The sequence below is a fragment of the Hippopotamus amphibius genome, chromosome 14 (assembly GCF_030028045.1).
Source record: "Hippopotamus amphibius kiboko isolate mHipAmp2 chromosome 14, mHipAmp2.hap2, whole genome shotgun sequence".
Classification (NCBI taxonomy): domain Eukaryota; kingdom Metazoa; phylum Chordata; class Mammalia; order Artiodactyla; family Hippopotamidae; genus Hippopotamus; species Hippopotamus amphibius.
The window spans coordinates 17,090,695-17,110,917 of record NC_080199.1 but is presented as its reverse complement, the minus strand read 5'-3'; the positions used below and the strand labels follow the sequence as shown (position 1 = coordinate 17,110,917).

Below are 20,223 nucleotides of genomic sequence, written 5' to 3'. Positions count from 1 at the left end.
AAAGATAAACTTTAACTGGTTGTTTCGTTAGGATTAAACTCCTTTCCACAGAAGATGTGTTGGAATAGTAGGGAATGCTTTCCCATCCAAAGAAATAAAATTATAGGTGGTCCTCATGATATTTACTGTGTGTCAAACACTCTGATAAGAACTTTCCAGGTATTAGCTCTTTTAATACACTTAGTATTCCTATGAGGCAGGTGTTACTATTTTTCACAGTTGAGAATATTTGAGACTCACAGAGTAGAACTTGAATGGCAAACTATCACAAGTGAGTAGGTGTTACTAGAGAGATGAGTGAGCAGGTATCACAGATGAGGAATCCAGAAGCCTCAGCTACACATGTAGGGATAAAGAAGTGGTTAATTATAAATTCAGTGTCCAGAAAAAGGGGAAAAATTCAAATGTTGACCTTTGGAAGTGGGAATTCCTCTTTCTTGGTTTTCTACCCATAGTTAACATTTACTGAGTGCTGACTGTGTACAGGGCTGCATATTTAAAACTTCATATGTATTAACTCATTATTTCTCACAATAGCCCTATCGAGTAACAGTATTTTCTCATTTTACAGATGGAGACACTGAGGCACAGGGAGAGGAAAAGCAATTTATGGAGACTGCAAAGCCTAAGTCACAGAGCTGATGAGCCCACGTCATAAGCCACTGTGACATATTTAAGCTTTCCCCCAACATATAGCCAACTTTCTATCATTACATTAAGTATTTAAAATGTCCATTTCAAAGGCTAAAGATTATAACACCAGCAGATGCCATTTGCCAGGTGTTTACTATATAGAAGCCACTGTGCTAAGAGCTCAATGAACATTCACTTAATCATCACCTCATCCCGTGAGATGATTTTATCTCGGAAAATGATCTTGGTCTAAAAAGACAGCAGGTAGAATAGAAACCCAAGTCACTGACTGATGCTGATTTAAGTATCTGTCTTTGTCAGGAAAAGTACTATATCACGGTGTAAAGCGTCAGGCGATAGGAATGCAATCAACACTTAGCATCCGCCTGCAATGAAAGTGGGGTCAAATGGTGGGGACGTGTGGATTCACAGGGCCTGGGCCAAGACCTCTGAAGTTCATGATCTCAGATAAATACCAATCCATGATGATCTGCACAAGGTGCAGAGTGCTGGGGAAACACAGGGAAGAACACCTGAACACTTTTCAGAGAGTTTGAAGAAGAGGCCAATGACTGAATTTTACAGGCTGGTTTAACAAATCAAAGAGTGGCATGAATAATTTGAAGGTAGTAATCACAGTTGATGGAAATTTTGACTAAAAAGGAGCCAGGCTGGGAAGGTTAAGATGCTTGCCCAAGTTAACACCGGTTGTTCTGCATCCCGTGCTCACCAGCACCTTCCCCACCTTGTCACCCGGGGCAGCTGGCCCTGGAGCATCTCTGAGGGATGGGTTAGTGGGGGTAATGCCTGTACCACAGAGACTTGGGTTATCATTTCACAGCTCTTCCAGATCTGTTTTCTCAGAGGATCCTCACAACCATCTTGTGAGTGAGAAGAGCAAGAACTGTCATGTCCATTTATATGTAAGAGACACAAAGCTGGGAGGGTATAAGTGGTTGTCCTAAGTTTTCCCAGGAAGGTACTGTAGGTTGTGGAAAAAGACAGGAGCAGTTTGTACTCAAGGAATCCCAGAGCCACAGCTGAAGGCAGGAGGAGCCTGGAAGAGAAGGAAACATCCAGAGCTGTGGCTTTCTGCCCAGGAGCCCTTGTGCATCAGACGGCAGTGTCTGGATGTTGACTCATGTGCTTTTCCTGTTTCTCCCAGCCTCTGCTTTGGTATCAATATACACCTCAGAGTGAAGAGGGTGGGATTTTGAAAGAACAAATTCCAATCATAAGTGGGGAAAAATAGGACTATCTGATATGATCTATTATACCTACAGATGAACGATTTCTTACAACTACCAGATTAACTGATGCATCTCACCCTGCTACACCCATCATGCTCATGAGGCGGGGTCCTATCCAGCTCCTTCTATGTCTGGTGTTAAGTCACTTGGCTTGCCATAATTAGTTGTCAGGGAAAAAACCTGCTAAAATGTCAATTAAGAAAAAATCTAAATCATATTTTTTTGTTTGTTTTTTAGCAGACTCACATCATTTGATTAAGACAATATTCACCAGTTTCAATAATCTGGCTCTCCCCAGGTGAGAGCCTTTTATGGCTAACCCAGCCTGGCAGCTTACCTGGATAGCAGAGGTAAGATCAAAATGAAGGCTCCAATTACTTCACCGTACAGCTGAAACTAACACAACAGCGTTAACTACACTCCAATATAAAATAAAAGTTTTTTAAAAAATGAAGGGCTCCACAGGAGCTGTGCCAATGCTTTTTCCTTGGGTACCATTAAAGACCAGTAGGTAACTGTTGATCTCAAAAGCTCCCAAGTTATGTTAGGTCCCTCAGATTTCATGCCACTAAATTCTGAAGCAATACAAAGAGGCTTTCTCTAACAGTTTTATTTCTACTTGTAGGACATATTAATGCCAACCTCATAGTGGATTGGATATGAAATTATACAAATATATATATATTATATATGTGTATACACACACACAATGGACTGGTTTACATTTATATGTATCTAGTATCTATGTATATACATTTGTGAATCTTTTATTGCCAGCTGTCTCAAACTCTTTACAGAAGCTGGTAGAAGATAAAAATAGTATCTAAGCAAAAAGCCAACATCTGAAGAAGTAAACAAAAGATTCTGGTGCATAACAAGCATCCCTTCCTTGAAGTCAATCTCATTTCTTCCTTCCACATTCCCAGGAATCCCAAGGAACCTAATCCAAGCTACACACATAATTACCCTCATCTGATTGGATTTCAGGCCCATCTGATAGCCCACTCCCATGGCCAGTGCTTCTGTACCTCTTCTCACTACAGCACAGAGACGATGATGTGTACACAGCAAGAAGCATGCTGACCCAGAAGCAAGTGACCCAAGTCCTGATGCCCCAAGAAATAAGGGGAATCATATTGATATGCTTATAACCCATTTGGAGCACACCAGTTGGGATATTCTATCCAAAGTCAACGAAGTCACATGAACAAATACAAAAAATTCTTGGATAAAATCTTTCACTTGCAAGTACATGGTGATTTTTCACAATTCAGAATAATTTTTTAGTTTGCAGAGAATGACAACCTACACCTGGAGTGCAAATTCCATTAGCCTGGTATCATGCTGAGATAGGGTTTAGGGTAAAACTTCTTGAATATTAACAGGGAGGATAAGACCCTACACCTACTCTCGATCTTAGTAAAAATGGGATATACCAATAAAATAAAATCATGGTGCTGGGAATTAAATGAGATAATATATAAAGTGCTTACCAGTTCATACATAATGAATAGAAACTCTAAGTCCATTATTACCACCCTTTAGTGTGCTCTGGATGCCAGAAGCCAGGAGAGGACGGATGGTATATTAGCAGATTTATGGGTTAAAAGAATCTTAAGAATCTCATGCAGTTGGACCCTAGAAGGCCTCTCATTCTAACCACTGGAACAGCTTGGTACCCAAGGACATATCGGAGTAGGTCCTATTTTTCCTAGATGTGGTGATGACGTCACATGTACCAAAGTGACTGTGGCTTTTCTCTGGTCACAGTGAAAATCGTATCTGAGGTCTATTTTGTTTGAAGATGCACTTTTAAAATGATATGACCAATAAACCTCATGCCAACTACAATTTCTGTCCTCTCTGTATTTTCTTCCTAACTCTAGGTCTTCCAAAGATTGATAATCTTAGGGATATGGCAGCAAGTCAACATTTTTTGAGATGTTTCTCTTCTTATTCCATATCCTCTTTATGTTTCAAGTTTCACTTTTTTTGGTGAAGACTTACTGTTATGAAACTGCTGAGCATTTATGCGAGACTATGGGAAAATGTGGTGGGCCTCTGAATCAACAAAACAATACAGTCCAAAGGGAAGATCAACTTGACATTTTCTATTTCATGCACCATAAACTGGTGTATTGATACCAATGGAAGTACAAAAGCTAGATCTCGTACACTAGTGAATCCCAGGAAATTCAACTGTGTCCATTCCAGGTCAGCCTTCTTGGTACAAGCAAACAGCCTGATTAGGATGTCAGGATGACTAAGGCAGAGGACACTGTCACCACCACCTATGGAAACAATGTCTAATGAGTACCTCTCATCCTCAGAAAAGATGCTGTCCCGTGAGCAGCTGTTTCTGACAAACCACACTGGCATCTAAATAAATTGTTAGTGAGGTATATACAAAAGCAGTAAAGAAAAGGAAAAGAAAATAATGCTTATGAAAAATGTTAATGGTTTTGTTTAAAAACCTGCCCAATCAAAAAAAATTGAAAAATAAGACACTGCTTTATGGCTAGTGCCCATGGCAAGTTTCCTCATAATGCTGAAGAAATGCCACAGTTCTCTAGATCTAGGCAACAAGCAAAGAAGTGATGGGTACCCCACCCTCCCAATTACCAACAACGGAGGACATTTCACGAGGCTTGCCATGTGCCCCACTCTCAAGTATTTCACAGACATTATTTAATTTCATTTTCACATTAAGTCTGAGTAGGAGGGATTATCCTCTCCATCCTCCACAAAGCAGGAAACTGATGCTCAGAGAGGCTTAGTGATTTGCCCAAAGTCAGGTAATTCAGTCATTTTTGACCGCAAGCCTGTCCTTTTAATTTCTGCCTGATACTGTATCCCATATAGAGATAAAATTCATATTTAAAAAATTAACATCTAAATACACTGCTTTTTAACATATTTTCCCTTATGTTTGCATTTTCTAATTTTGTTGGGTTTCTTGGGGTCGTATCTGGTCTCTTCCATGAGGCAACCAGTCCTAGATTCCTAGCTAATTAGGGAATAACAGCCTACTCAGCTCACAGAGCAGACTGATCATTAAAAGGTCTTAAAAGTGCTCTCTAATACAACACACTAACATGTGTTGATTTAAGAATTATTCTTTAAATAAGAAAAAAGAAAATCTCATAAGAAAGGTGAGTTTTAGGCCCAAAAAGCACAATGACTTGGGGAAAAAAAACCCAATCCAATTTTAATAAACATGTAAACCCCAAGAACACAAAATGAGGTTAAGTATTTTAAATGTTTAACATCTATATTTGGATGGTGGAAAAAACATTATTTCACCAGTAAGTCTCAACCTGTAGAATTAACACTGTATCATAATATTGCAGATTTTAACATATTCTTTTCACAAGCACAGTTTGAAATACAAGGCCCTGTTTAACTTGCAAATTCCTTACAGTTCTGTAGGAATTCCTAGGTATCTACCTACATGTTATGTGGGTGAGTCAAAAATTATCCACACGCTGGCTGTAGAATTTATACAAGTTTTAATATAAACAGAGTGCAGATAATTTTTGGCTCACCCTCATACTTTAAACTTAATTCCAAGGGATTGTGTTCCTGATAGTCTCTGTGAAGCTTGTGCCAAAGAACATGTTTTCTATAAACAGCAGTAAAATTTGTTTTTCTTATTTTATGCAAATAAACATGCCATCCACACTTTTGGCTCACTCCATTCCTGTTTGAATTCTCGCTTGCTTGCTCTCATACCTACATTAGCACAATGTGAAATACGTATTTAATCATAAAACCACTTAATCAGTAGACAGTACTTCTTTTATTATTTGTTTACAGTACTAAAAAATAAAATCAGGACCATTAAAATTGCTAACACCTCAAAAGAATTTCAAAGCTTTAAATTCTGCGGTAAGACGCTTAAGAATTCTGTTTCAAGCTGTGGTAAGTACAAATCATCCAGATTGCCTTAAACTCTGATTTTGCAAAAAATACAACTTAAGTGCAACGAACAAAGTGAGATTCACTTCTTGGCAAGAAAACAAGGCAATTTCCTTGTGATTTAGAGAGGAAAAAAAATGACGACTAATTTTTGATCAGTAAGCTGTTTACTGATATGGGTGTAGGAGAGATTCTTCTACTTATTTATTCTTGAAACATCTGAGATTAAAAAAAAACTTTCAATGAACTGAGTATCACAGAGATTACACTGCTAACACAAGATTCTTTTGGAGAGAGTAAAATTGTGAACAGACGACAAAACTCTGAATAGATTAAGAAATAAAATGTAATTCCTGTCAAACAATACTCATTACCCTTCAATCACAAGATAAATATATGTAGAAGCAAAAGGAAAAACATGGAAGGCTTTTAAATGTAAGCTCCTAAACTTAATACCAATCTAGGGTCAGTACTGAGTCTGCATGTAAGCTGATATGGTACCGTGCACATCTCAGGAGTTTCAGAGATCAGCTCTGGTTCCCAGATTCCTCCTATTTCATCTCTGTTTCCTTTGACCCCATCCAACTCGGTTAACTCTGTTAACTTGGTTAACTTAGAACGTTATAGAACATTGGTGTGTCTCATCTGTACAATGAGATCTATATAAACCCTAAAACCAAGCTTTTCTAAACTTGTCCTTTCCTTGGGACACATTAATCACACCTCCATCCCTCATTTGGCTGCCTTGGATCTTTTCACAACCACACCAGCTCTGGGACCTGTGTATCCTTCAATTAGCTCCCAAATAAGAATCACAACTAACTCCACTGAAGAGTGAATGGTGGTGTTTGGTTTACGATTTGTTAACCAACACAACAGAAAGCACTAGGGAAAGGTAGTGCGCTTCTTCCTTTGTATTCAGCACATCTCAGTGATCAATAGCTTCCTTTCTACCTTTTGTTAGGATTCCAGCTTATTAAGAAATTCACGACTGGAGTCCATCTATTTGCTACTTTTAAAAGGCACACCTTAAAAATAATAGCATGTAAAAGTGGAGATAAAAAACTGAAAAAGGTCTCCTTAAAAACACTAACCAAAAGAAAGCTGGAGTATCTATCTACACTGCTATGAACATGAAGTTAGGAAGGATGCCTAGAAACAAAGGAAAACATTTCTTATGAATATAGGATCAACTGATCTAGAAAATATTTTAGAAAATCTACATTTATATAATCCTAATAACATAGCTCCAAAATATAAAAAGGAAAATTTGACAGAACTAAGGAGAAATAGACAATTCCATACTCACAGTGGGAGATTTAAACTCACTTCAGCAACTGATAAAACAAGCAGATAAAAATCAATAGGGATATAGAAGATTTTGAAAACATGATTAACACACTTGACCTAATTAAGAAATATACAACATTGCAGTCAATAGCTACATAACACATTCTTTTCAATTACACATATGCTATGCTAAAAGCAAGAATCAAGAAACTTCAAGGGACAGAATTATACAGGACATATTCTAACCTACCTGGATTTAACTAGAAATCAGTAGCAAAAAGGTAACTAGAAAATCAATAAATGTTTGGAAGTTCAAAATACACTTGAAAATATCACCTAGTTCAAAATAACAATAAAATTAGAAAGTATTTTGACATAAAAGAAAATGAAAACCTACTAACATTAAACTTTGAGGTCTGAAAACTAAAGCTGTGCTTAGAGATAAATTTACAGCTTTAAACATTTTTTTAAAGGCTACAGAGTACACATGGGAAATCTCTATATCTTCCTCAATTTTATTGTGAACTGAAAAAATGCTCTAATGAAAAATAAAGTCTTAACCAAAAAAAAAAAAAAAAAAGCTAAAGTTTTAAGATCCATCTTTTTTTTTTTTAAATTTTTATTGGAGTATAGTTGATTTACAATGTTGTGTTAGTTTCTGCTCTACAGCAAAGTGAGTCAGTTACACATATACACATCCACTCTTTTTTAGATTCTTTTCCCATAAAGTTCATTACAGAGAATTGAGTAGAGTTCCCTGTGCTATACAGTAGGGCCTTACTTGTTATCTGTTTTATATATAGCAGTGTATACATGTCAGTCCCAATCTCCCAACTAGATCCATCTTAAAATTAAAACAAAAACAACAAAAAACCCAGCATATTAAAGTATGTAGGAAAATGGAAGTAAGAAAAAGTAGACATGAATGAAATAAAAAACTAACTTCTAAACAGAAAAATCAACAAACACACACGCAGCATAAAATTAAAAAAAAAAGGGTGGGAAACATTTACCATTAACATGAATTAAAAGAGGATAACACAAGGGATACCATGGATATTACAAAGAGGATTAGACATTGTGCTGATAAATTTTTAAATTTCAATGCAAAGGACAAATGTCTTGAAAAGTGATATACAAAGACTGACATAATGACATAGAAAATCTGAATAATTTCATATTGATTTAAGAATTTGAGTCCATAATTTAAAAATTTCCCACAGAAAAGACTTTAGGCCCAGAGGCCTTTACAAATACATTGTGCAAAAATAGTTTTACTAAACTCTTCCAGGGAATTTGAGTCCAGCATTATCATGATATAAAAACCAGACAAAGACATTAAAAGAAAGAAAAATTACAAACCAAATTGTCTTAGGAACATTAAACAACATACCAATAAACTGAATATAGCAATATAAAAAAGATCAAACTCCACAATCACACTTGGCTCGGCAAGTCCCAAATCCACAGGCCTGGCTGTTACAAAGAACAGGCTGGAACTACTGGGTAGGAGCTGATGCTCTGACCCACAGGCAGAATTTCTTTCTATTCAGGGAAGCCTTAGCTCTTTAAGGCCTTTCAACTGATTGAACTGTGCCCACCCAGACTATCTAGGATAATTGTCCTTACCTAAAATCAACTGATAATGGACTTTAATCACATCTACAAAATTACCTACACAGCAACACACAGATTACTTTTTGACTCTATAATGGGATTATTTTAGTCTAGCCAAGTTGACACACAAAACCAATCATCTAAAATAGAAACATTTTCTGTGTCTTTTTATGAGGACTGCACAGTTCTGATACCAAAAGCTGACAAAATATTTCAAGAAAAGCAAATTATAGACCAATATCCTTCATGAACAACACATACAAAAATTCTTGACCAAATATTAACAAATTACATACAGTGATACATTAAATAAAAAGATGCTACATTATGGCCAAGTCAAGTTTATTCCAGGAATGTAAGTTTAACCTTCAAACACAAATCACTATAATTCACATTAAAAGAGTAAAGGTGAATAATCCTATGATTATCTGAAGAGATGTAGAAAAAATATTTTTCCAAATTCAACATTTATTCTTGATTTTTAAAAAAAGTAGAATTCTTGGCAATTGAGGAATTAAAACATTTTCAAACTGATAACAGATATCAACCCAAAAAATTACAGGTAACATCATTCGTAATGTAAAAATAGTGAAAGATTTTGCCCTAAGGGTATAGAATGTCTTATCTCATTACTTCTATTCCATGCTGTACTGGAGATTCTAGCCACAAAAATGTCAAGAAAGGAAAATAAAAGTCATAAATACTGGAAATGAAGAAGTAAAACTGTCATTATTTATAGCTGACATGGCTATATATGTAAACAATCCTACAGAATTTAAAAAAAAAACACCACCAACTCCAGGAAATGTTAAGTAAATTCACAAACAAATCAAATGTATTTCTATATACTAGCAAGAAGCAGTTGAAAAATGGTATTAGAAACAATCCGACAATATTGTGTTGGCCAAAGGTTCATTCGGTTTTTTCTGTAAGCTCTAGTAGCACTTAGTTATCTTTAACTTCATTCGAAACAATTTTGTTAGATTGTATGTGACAGTTCTCACATCACCATGCATTTAAAAAGACTTATCAAAATTGGTGAATTTTTGTGTAGCCATTTTAATACTGAAGATGGAAGAAAAAAAGCAACATTTTCAGCATATTATGCTTTATTATTTCAAGAAAAGTAAAAATGCAACTGAAACACAAAAAAAGATTTGTGCGGTGTATGGAGAGGTGGTGTGACTGATTGAATGTGTCAAAAGTGGTTTGCGAAGTTCCGTGCTGGAGATTTCTTGCTCGACAATGCTCCGCGGTCAGGGAGACCAGCTGAAGTTGATAGGGATTAAATCAAGACTTTGAGAACAATCAGTGTTATACCACACAGGAGATAGCCGACATGCTCAAAATATCCAAATCAAGTGCTGAAAATCATGTGCACCAGCTTGGTTATGTGAATTGCTTTGATGTTTGGGTTCCACATAAGTTAAGTGAAATGTTCTTTACCGAATTTCCTCATGCAATTCTCTACTTAAATGTAATGAAAACTTTCTGTTTTTAAAACAAATTGTGATAGGTGATGAAAAGTGGATACTGTACAATAATGTGGAACAGAAGAGATCGTGGGGCAAGTGAAATGAACCATCACCAACCACACCAAAAGCTGCTCTTCCTCCAAAGAAGGTGATGTTGTGCATATGGTGGGATTGGAAGCGAGCCATCTATTATGAGCTCCTTCTGGAAAACCAAATAATTCCAACAAGTACTGCTCCCAATTAGACCAACTGAAAGCAGCACTCAATGAAAAGCATCTGGAATTAGTCAACAGAAAACGCATAATCTTCCATGAGGATAATGCAAGATTGCATGTTTCTTTGCTGGCCAGGCAAAAACTGTTACAGCTTGGCTGGAGGTTCTGATTCACCCACCATATTCACCAGACATTGCACCTTGGATTTCCATTTATTGTGATCTTTACAAAATTCTCATAATGGAAAAAATTTCAATTCCCTGGTAGACTATAAAAGGCACCCGGAAAAGTTCTTTGCTCAAAAAGATAAAAAGTTTTGGAAAGATGGAATTATGAGTTGCTTGAAAAAAGGCAGAAGGTAGTGGAACAAAAAGGTGAATACGTTGTTCAATAAAGCTCTTGACAAAAATGAAAAATGTCTTTTATTTTTACTTAAAAATCGAAGGCACTTTTTGGCCAACCCAATATAATGAAAAAACATCAAATATTCAGGAATAAACTTAACCAAAGAGTATAAGATGTCTATACTAAACATTACAAAATATTTCTAAAATTAAAGAAGACCTAAATAAGTGGAGAGATAACATATTCATAATTGCAGATTCAATATTGTTAAGACTCAGACTCCTCAAATAAACTACAGCTAAAAGGAAATATTAATAAAATTCCCAGCAGACTTCTATCAAAAAACAAATTGAAAGGCTTCTACAATTTACACAGAAAAGTAAAGAAACAAGAATGATCAAGATAGTCTTGACAAAGAAGTGCAAAGTTAGAGGTCTTAAACTACTGGGTTTCAAGTCTTACTAAAATGTACAATAACCAAGACTGCAGTATTGGTATAAGGATAACAGATCAGTGGAGCAAAATAAAGATACAGATGCAGACTTCCTCACATAAAGTCAAATGATTTCTAACCAAGGTGCCAATTCAGTGCATAAAAGTCTTTAACAAATGTGGCGAGAATAAGCGGAAAAAATAAACCTCAACCACTAACTACTTTTCCATACACAAAAGTCAACACAAGATGCATCAATTTCTAAAAAGACAGAACAATAGGAAAGTATCTTCACACTTCTAAGAATGTGCAAAGATGTCTTAGGATACAAAAACATGAACTATAAAAGAAAAAAAAAGGTAAACATTACCATCATCAAAATTAAAACTTGATCTCTATTTAGGATATAGAAAGGCAAGCCAGAGACCGGAAAAAAATATTCACAAAGGGCTAGTATTAAATATATATTAAAAATAAATATCCCCAATGGGGATCTGAGGGAGGGAGTGGGGGAAGGGACCAACACCACAGAAATCTCAAAATGACAAAGTCATCATTCAGTGCAAGAGGCTGGATGCTTTCTACACACCTTCCCTGACATCTCTACACAATGAAATGCAAGGGTCAGTGGTACTGAGAGAAGTAAAGGCAGTTCCACTCTTCTGCTTCTATAAAAGCTAGTGACCCAACCTATTATGCCCTGGTCACAGGCCTGCTTTGTTCGCAACATCCAGATGCAGCAGCTTGTTCTTTTCCTCTCCCTCCTCTGGAAAGAAATGACTAAGGACACCTCCTTTACATTTTCTTTTTCTTGGGCATTTTCACTTCATAAAGCTGCAGTCAATGTGTTTTGTGTGTGGCTGAGGAGGGAATGACACGGTCCATGGTGGTCCCCACCACTGCCGGCATTGGTGGCTCAAGTAGCCTCAGGATGAGCCCTTTGTGTCCATGAAAGGATGTGAAAAGTCAATTATTTAAGCTCAGTCAAGCTGCTAATTTTTTTTTTTCCTGAATAAGGGGTGTGTGGGAAAGAAAGGTTATGCAATTCAGTTTTCCTCAATAAATTATAGCATTTTGCTGGTGGCAGCTGTGTGCAAGTTCGCATGCTCAGAGTAGTCCCAAACTTTAAAAAAAAAATCAAAATGCCTGAATCCAGCTTCTGCATCTTACCTTCATTTTCATTTGTTTTACCAGTAGGAAGACTTCTTGGAAGTGATGGTTTTAATGACAAGAATTGTGGGTAATTGAGACGCCTTACTCAATGTTATCTAGGACTTTGGCATATTGTATGAAAATTACATTAATATGAAATATTTAGTGCTCCGTGGTCTATCTTGAAAATAACTGATTTTTATTCTGTGAGTCTACATGGGAAAAAGTCCATTAAAATCTTCAAGGATTACAAAACTTAGAATCTCTGTGATGCAAACTCACAAGGCAATATTTATGGGCTTGGAAATTGTGACAATAATTTCAAGGTAACATAATGCCATCATCAGACTATTTCTCCTACTTAAAAAAACACATGGCATTTTAAAAATTACTACCCATTATTTAGTGCTCAACATGCACTTAGATGTTATAAGTAGAATTTTATTAAAATGACTTCATTTGTCTTCCCAACCCTTATGGACTTGGTATTATTTTCTCTATTTTACAGAGAAGGAGAGTGTGGCTCTGTGGGGCAGAGACAGGAAGAGGGAGAGCTAGGACTCAAGCTTGAAAAGGGAGTCTGGGGGCTCCCCATTCCACCCCACTTTAAAGCTATCAACACCATAAATGATTATCACATGGAATCATGCTACATAAATTTTTTTTTTATGCTGCCTTCCTTCTTCCTTTGAAATGGCAAACAGCTCCAAGCTGGCCAGCAGCTATAATGTGACTGGACAGGCAACACATCTGGTAGTTTTAAGAGTCAGTGTACACGATAGGGCACAAACTTGTGATCGCCCCTCTGCTGGGATGTGGTCTCTGAAAGACGTCACCTGAGGGCATGGACTGTCCTGCAGTGTAGACCCACTACTCAGAATTCAGGGTTGTCATTACCCGCACTTGGCATCACTACTACAAAATATTAAATAAATTATGTGAGATTCATTTAAGGGAATGAGAAGGAATTAGAGGAGGAAAAGTACATGGAATAAATATTTTAGAAGTAATAAAAATAAAAAAGTGATCAAGTATCTTCCAAGGTTTATCAAATATACTAAGGATTAGTAGAGTAATCAAAAATGAGTTTGAACACACTTGGCACGAACTACGTCCTTTAAAACAAAACCGAACAACCCCCTTCAAGTCCTTGCCCGACCCCTCTCTCAGGTGACGACAGAGAGAAAAGACTGGTTCCCACTGGGAACATGGCTTCTGGCAGCACCTCCTGCCCCACCCCCCACAGGGGCCTTTTCCTCTCATCTGGGATCAAAGGTCACTTCCTAGAAGCTCCACCCACCTCCTGGACCAGGCTCCCTAGCTGCCTCCAGCCCCCACCTCCAGTTTGCCTTCCAGGACTTCCTCCACAGGCGCTTGCACAATTAGGATTCCAAGGGCAGCAAGGGATGTATCTCTGGAGGTCTCCCTCCCCCTGGGGGGCTGGAGGAGACCTATGAGAGGAGGGCTTCCTGCCTGACTCACCCGTGTACCTCAGGGCCTCAACTCTAATCCCAGTTAGTTGAAAGAAAGGAATGAGGTAGAGAAATACCACCCACCATCACACACACCCTTAACCCACAAACTAAAAATCTAAACAACCAGCAACATCTCCTCACACCCTGCATTCCAGATGGGCCTCTCTCCTGTTTTAGTCATACTCCTTCCAAGAGTAGCCTGCCTTCACCTCAACACCCTTCATACCTCTTTGATTTGCACTATAGCCTCCCCACATCTAAAATTGCTCCTTTGGTCACCAGACACCTCCTGATTTGCAAATCAACCAACAACTTTCCATGGTCACCAGACACCTCCTGATTTCCAAATCAACCAACAACTTTCCATGGACTTACCTTTTCCTTTGCATTGAACAGACCTGTCCTTCCTTAGTTCCCCAACCTATTTCCTCCTCTCTTCCTTGCTGTTTATTGTGTGTCTCCTCTGCTTCCCTTTTCTCTCTGCTTTCTGAGTATCAAGGCTTCCATAAGCTTCTGACCTTTGTTCCTCAAAATGCTTCCCTCTCTCTGGGCAATCTTATCCATCTTCACAGATTCAGCTACTACCTGCTCAGTGAAGAATCCCAGGTCTCTCTCTCAAACACCAGGCTCTTACTTCCAATGACCTGCAGGAGGTCTCCACCTGGAGGTCCCAAACTTCAAGATAACTGAACTACAAGTGGCAGATCTGGGATTGGAAATCAATAAGACCAGAGTCTTCTCCCTTCACACTACTAAGAATGTTTTCTACTGAAATCAGTTAGCGTCTATCCCTGTCCCTGTTTATGTCATACAAAAACATGAGATGGATTCTGATTATGATGGATAACTGACTGGTTAAGCACACAACAGGCCAGCCAGCTTTGGAAGCCCAGCCTTGGCCTAGCTTGCTGTAGCAAAGAAACAGAACCTTTCACAAAATCTTTTCAAAGTAATTCATAATCACTCTCAAAACATGACACTGTTTTTAGGGAAAGGTTGCTTCTGGGGATAAATTATGGAGCTAAACCCAGCAGCATGCCTTTATAAAATAAGTTTGCAGAAAAGAAAAAAGAAAATCAGATATCTTTTCAATAAAAGTACTCTGCCTCTGAGTCTCAGCTTACTTCTCATTAGTAAAGAGTGGAAGCATTTGCCCATAGGCTATGCTGTCTGCAGTCAGATATTCATTGCTGCATTTCTGTGTGCAGCTTTTGATAAATTCATTTCATTTCCAAAATGAACACTTGGAAGTGAAGAAAGTCTCCACCACCTGAATCACTGAAAAGTAGACAAAATTAAACAACAGAAAAAACATCTCACATGAGCAATGATACTGAATGAGGAGAGGAGAGCTGAGACAACCCAACATCATTCTTTAGAATCTCAAGTTCACAGACAAAACAAAGGCTGGATAGAAGGTATTTCTGTGGATATTTCTGTGTTTTCTTTTAAAAGACACCTTAAGACAGAGCAATCAACATGTGAAGAGAAAAATTGCCTACAAAAACAAAAAAGACATTTTTTGAGATGACTTTGATCCCATAATCAAATCACTCACTTAAAGGCTTTGTATCCTCAATAACTGCTCTCTATTGTCCTTGCTCAAGTATTATTTTCAACTTATAATTAATAATTTTTTCTTTGTAAGTAATCACACCTGGCTTTATCCAAAAAACCAAACAAAACACAACAAAAAAAAACAAACAAAAAAACCCTAAAACAGTGCAGTAAATATTTGTCCTTTGTAGTAATCCAATGCATAATTTAGTTAATCTAGGCTGTCTTTCCATGAGAGGTGACTGTTTCTCTGCTATGAAATGTGCTCACAGTAAAGGGAAGCCACGCCAGATCCCTGGAAGGCAGAGGGAGAACCACTCACCAAGCATGTTGTTGCTTCGAACCAACCTTGACGTGACTGTGTAGCCGCTCCTACACCAGGTATTACTCATGTTAACTCAGCCTCCCAATCACAATTGCACCTTTCTTCTACAAACATGGCCTTTTACTTAAGATAACACAACACATCACCAGGCAGAAAGGCCCACCCTCAGCCCCTGTGAAAAGGCCTTGAAAAATAGGCACTTTGCTTTTCCCTGGGAGAACTCACATGACTGTTATGTTACCTGGGTGAAATCTTGAAATGTCAGGGGCAGCAGGTCATCCATATGCCCAATATCTTTGGAGAAACGATTTAAAATTCTTCCTGCAAGAACAGGATATGAGAAATCACTCATTTTCCCAGATATGCCATTTAAGAGAAAAAATTCACGAACAAATCAAAACAATATTTTTTAAAGTATATGTATTTAATATATTACAGATTCATATGAAATAAGCCAATATCAGTGGTAAAGAAAGAGAAAATACGATATCTAAAGAAAAACAAAAATACCACCAATTGGCAGTGGATGGGGAGTTGAAATTGAGTCCTGCTTTTTAAAAGTATGGGGGGAGGGCTTCCTAGATGGCGCAGTGGTTGAGAATCCGCCTGCCAATGCAGGAGACACGGGTTCGATCCCTGCTCCAGGAAGATCCCACATGCCGCGGAGCAACTAAGCCCGTGCGCCACAACTACCGAGCCTGCGCTTTAGCGCCGGTGAGCCACAACTATTAAGCCCACGCTGCAACTACTGAAGCCCATGCACCTAGAGCCCGTGCTCCGCAACAAGAGAAGCCACGGCAATGAGGAGCCCGCACACCACAATGAAGAGTCGCCCCCACACCACAATGAAGAGTCGCCCCCACTCACCACAACTAAAAGAAAGCCCGCGAAAAGACCCAACACAGCCAATAAAATAAATAAATAAATAAATAAATAAATAAATAAATAAATAAATAAATAAGTAAATTTACAAAAAAGAAAATAGCTTTAAAAAAAAAGTATGGGGGGAAAATCTTGTGGCAGTATCTGGATTTGAGAATGTTTCCTCCTTTTAAATCCATCCCATATAAGACAAATTCCAAGTGCTAAGTTGGTAAATAGTTTCAAAATACTTCAGTTAATCTTAATTGTTACATTAATTTTGCTTTAGTTATCACAATTAATTTTGCTAAGTGCTAATTATAACCTCTCTGTAGTTTTTATAATAACATAATTATAACCTCTCTGTAATTATTTTCCCCTCAAGATGGTACACAGCACCTCACATTTTGGGAGACTGTGGGTTCCTGCCATTTCCAAGCTCTGAGTTTACTACTGGGGTAATAATAAGTTATTATTTTCAGAGGTGCACCAGGTGTGACAAACACAGACTCATGCATATACATCCAAGAAGACCAGAAGGATGTAGGCAGGGAAACAGAAATATTACTTAATGACTAAGAATCACTTAACATCATTGATTTTATTCCCCTGCTCAGAATCCGCAAAAACAGTATATCCTAAAGGCTGCAGGATTGCAAGATGACAACTAATTTCTAATAAATATCTAGTGTGAACAAAAAATGTCACCTGTCACATCAGTAAACAGAGGATGTTCCAGCCATTAGGACCCTGCAGCCACCCTCCAACTGTGCACACTGAGGAAACTCAGGATGAAAATGCTCAGGGTGAAAATACACAGGATACTGGCCCCAGATAGCTGAGGTGCATATCAAAGGAATGATTTCAGTGAGCCCAGATTCTTGCATCTTCCCATACACAGAAAAAGCAATAAATTCCCTAACTTGAGATATCTGGCTTTTTTTTTTTTATTAACACTAATCTTTTGATGTTCCAACTACCTATTCTTTGTTGCAAAAACTCCTATATATCCTTGCTCCCCTCCTCCTCTTCAGGGCAGTCTCTCAAGAGTTATCTAAGATACTGTGTTCCGTGCTTAAGTTCTCACTTTTGTCCACTGAATAAAACAGAACTCTCAATGTTTATATTGTGCATTTTTTTCAGTCAACACTAGTCTTCTTAATGATTAAATGTAAAGAAATTGAAGCTACACACACAGACACACACACACACACACGCCCTATTTTGGGGTAGCAACTCTTGAGAAATATATTATCTAGGCCCCTGAACTTCATTTGTAATTGAGGCTTCAGGAAGCCAGCCTGCAGGTGAGATGTGGGACCTCTACCTGCTCTTCCTGATCTCTGTCAGAGGTACCTTCCTCCCAAGCCACAACTGGACTGAGAATGACCAGAGGCCAGGGGCTGGGTTTCTGCTGCTGGGATGAGCTGGCTCTGCTGTCCTCCAGGGGCGCCTGGCTCACTGGAAGCACAGGGTGTGCCCAAGCCAGGAGCTGGAGTGACTGAAAGCTTTTGCCCTTAGCCAGGCCAGGCCATAACAGGCTGGGTCTCAACTTTTCTGTCTCAGGCTTAGGAAATACAGACTCCAGAAACTTTTAGTGACACCTTTGAAAGCCCAGTGACAACTTTTCTAAGCCTCTAAGAATGCCTGCTTTAGAGGGTTATTCTCAGGATTGAATGGGCTTATGCAGGTGAAAGAACCCAGTCACGATGCCAGGTGAGTTAACAGGTGCTCAACCAACAAGCTGAGCATTGCCCCCAGTCTCTGCAGCATCCTATTACCTGGGAAAGTCTACCAGGCACTGTAGGAGGGTCCACTTGTTAAAATGCAGATTCTGATTCAGGAGTGTTAGGGGGGAGCTAGAGTGTCTGCATTTCCTCCAAGCTGCCAGTGATAGCCTTTCTGCTATTTCCCTGACCAAGCTTTGAGGGGCAAGAGGTTGGGTTATTATTTAATCAGTTCTGCTTTAGGAACATTAAAATCAAATGGGCAATTTTCCATATATTCTTATGGATTTTGCAAATTCCTTATCTTTTAAAAGGAGATGATGACATGCACAGGATAAAAGATAATTAGGATGAAAGAGATCATGCTTACGCAGGCATCTTCTAAATTAGGAAGTAGCACACATGTGCAAGGTGTTATTCATATTATCCTCAGGGGATTTGAGAGATTTAAGGGACATGAAAGGTCACCATGGCTAGTAATTTCCAAACTTTGTCCTGTGAAGCATCTGTGACTCAACAGAGGTACCTTGGAGAATGAGGCAGAAGAGGAAGTGGAGGACAAGACACTCCATCCATCTCCCTTACTGCCCATACCCTCTCAGAGACCCTTACATCCATCTGGACATTCACATTGAGACACCCTTTGAAGAAAGGGTTCTGCTGCAAACAGAAATGTTCAAATCCCTTTATAGGCCAAACTTCTGGTGATGGAGGAAAGGTCCAACCTTGCTCAGGGTGATGCAATAATATTTCATCATGGGGTGGGTGCTACTGCCTAGCCATCCTGGGATTTCCACCCAGCAGAGAGAGAAGGCACAGAAACCTCACTTTTCAGGGCAACTTCCTACAATATCCTCTGCTGCCTCTTATTTTTTTGTAAGGATTGTGCCATTGACTATTTTTTCTTTTTCTGGTTCTCTTTCTAAACTTCACTCACTTTCATTACAATGATTTCCTGTTTGTTTATGCATCCCAAATCATATCTCCACTCCTGACCTCTTCCTTGGGCACTTGCCTGCTCTACAGGACATCTGAAGCTCAACACATCTAAACTGAATAGAAGACTTTAAAGTTGACTTGCAACTACCCACACCCGACTTCTCAAACTCTGCCTTAGACCTCTGCCCAAATACTCAGCATGAAAAACTTTATTCAATTTTGACTTCCCTGATCTCATATAATAGCCAACGGGTCTTAACTTGTCATTTAAAATAATTTCATTCACATCCTCCTTTCTTTATCAAATCATATCTATCATGTTTTTAGGAATAGTGAGGAGAGAGGAGATGGAAGAGAGGTACCTACCTTATCTCCCTTCCATCACTCCTGATCATGTACCCTTATTCTGATGGGGGGCCCGCCTCTCTCTTCTACTTACCCACCAAGAAGGTCCTCAATCCCTGCCCCATCTGTCCAAATCTCAGACTTAACCCTTTCTCCTCCTTGAGACTCTTACTGACAAATGTAGCTCCCAGGAATCTGCCACTCACTTGAACTCCTTTATCTTTACTGGACAGACTTGGAATAACTGTGCTGCCCTCTCAGGGACCCTCCACAGCCCTGGCCACAGCTAACTGACCAAAAGTGCCCAGGGGAAGCTAACCCAATAACTAGCCACCAAGTCATTCAGATCTCCCCTCTAAAAAACTGCGAGACCAGAAGAGAAGCAGGAAAGCGGAGCAGACTCTCCACACCCAGCAAAAATGAGAGGTGAAGGGGCTTGGGAATATGTACAAGCCCTGTCCCAGCTCCCATGAGGACCCCAGTTCCCAGCTTCAGTTCCAAGAAAGTCAGCATCAAACCAGTTCCACGAGATGCCCATTTCCTTTTATTAAAGCTCTCCTCATCTGAACTAATTTGGGTAGATTCTGTCCCCAGCACCCCAAAAGCCTTGACTAGAATAATCACCACAGATACAATAGACTTGCTTTATAAAACTAGTTGGGGGAA

The 20,223-nt window shown here is 38.6% G+C and overlaps 1 protein-coding gene across 1 annotated transcript in view; it reads right to left on the bottom strand.

The window, feature by feature from the left end:
- The window catches only part of LOC130835552 (ATP-binding cassette sub-family C member 4-like), a 169,376-nt gene that overhangs the window by 70,276 nt on the left and 78,877 nt on the right, over window positions 1-20,223 (bottom strand). The window contains 1 exon segment of the mRNA XM_057707190.1: window positions 15,927-16,006. Coding sequence (XP_057563173.1) covers window positions 15,927-16,006 — 80 coding nt within the window.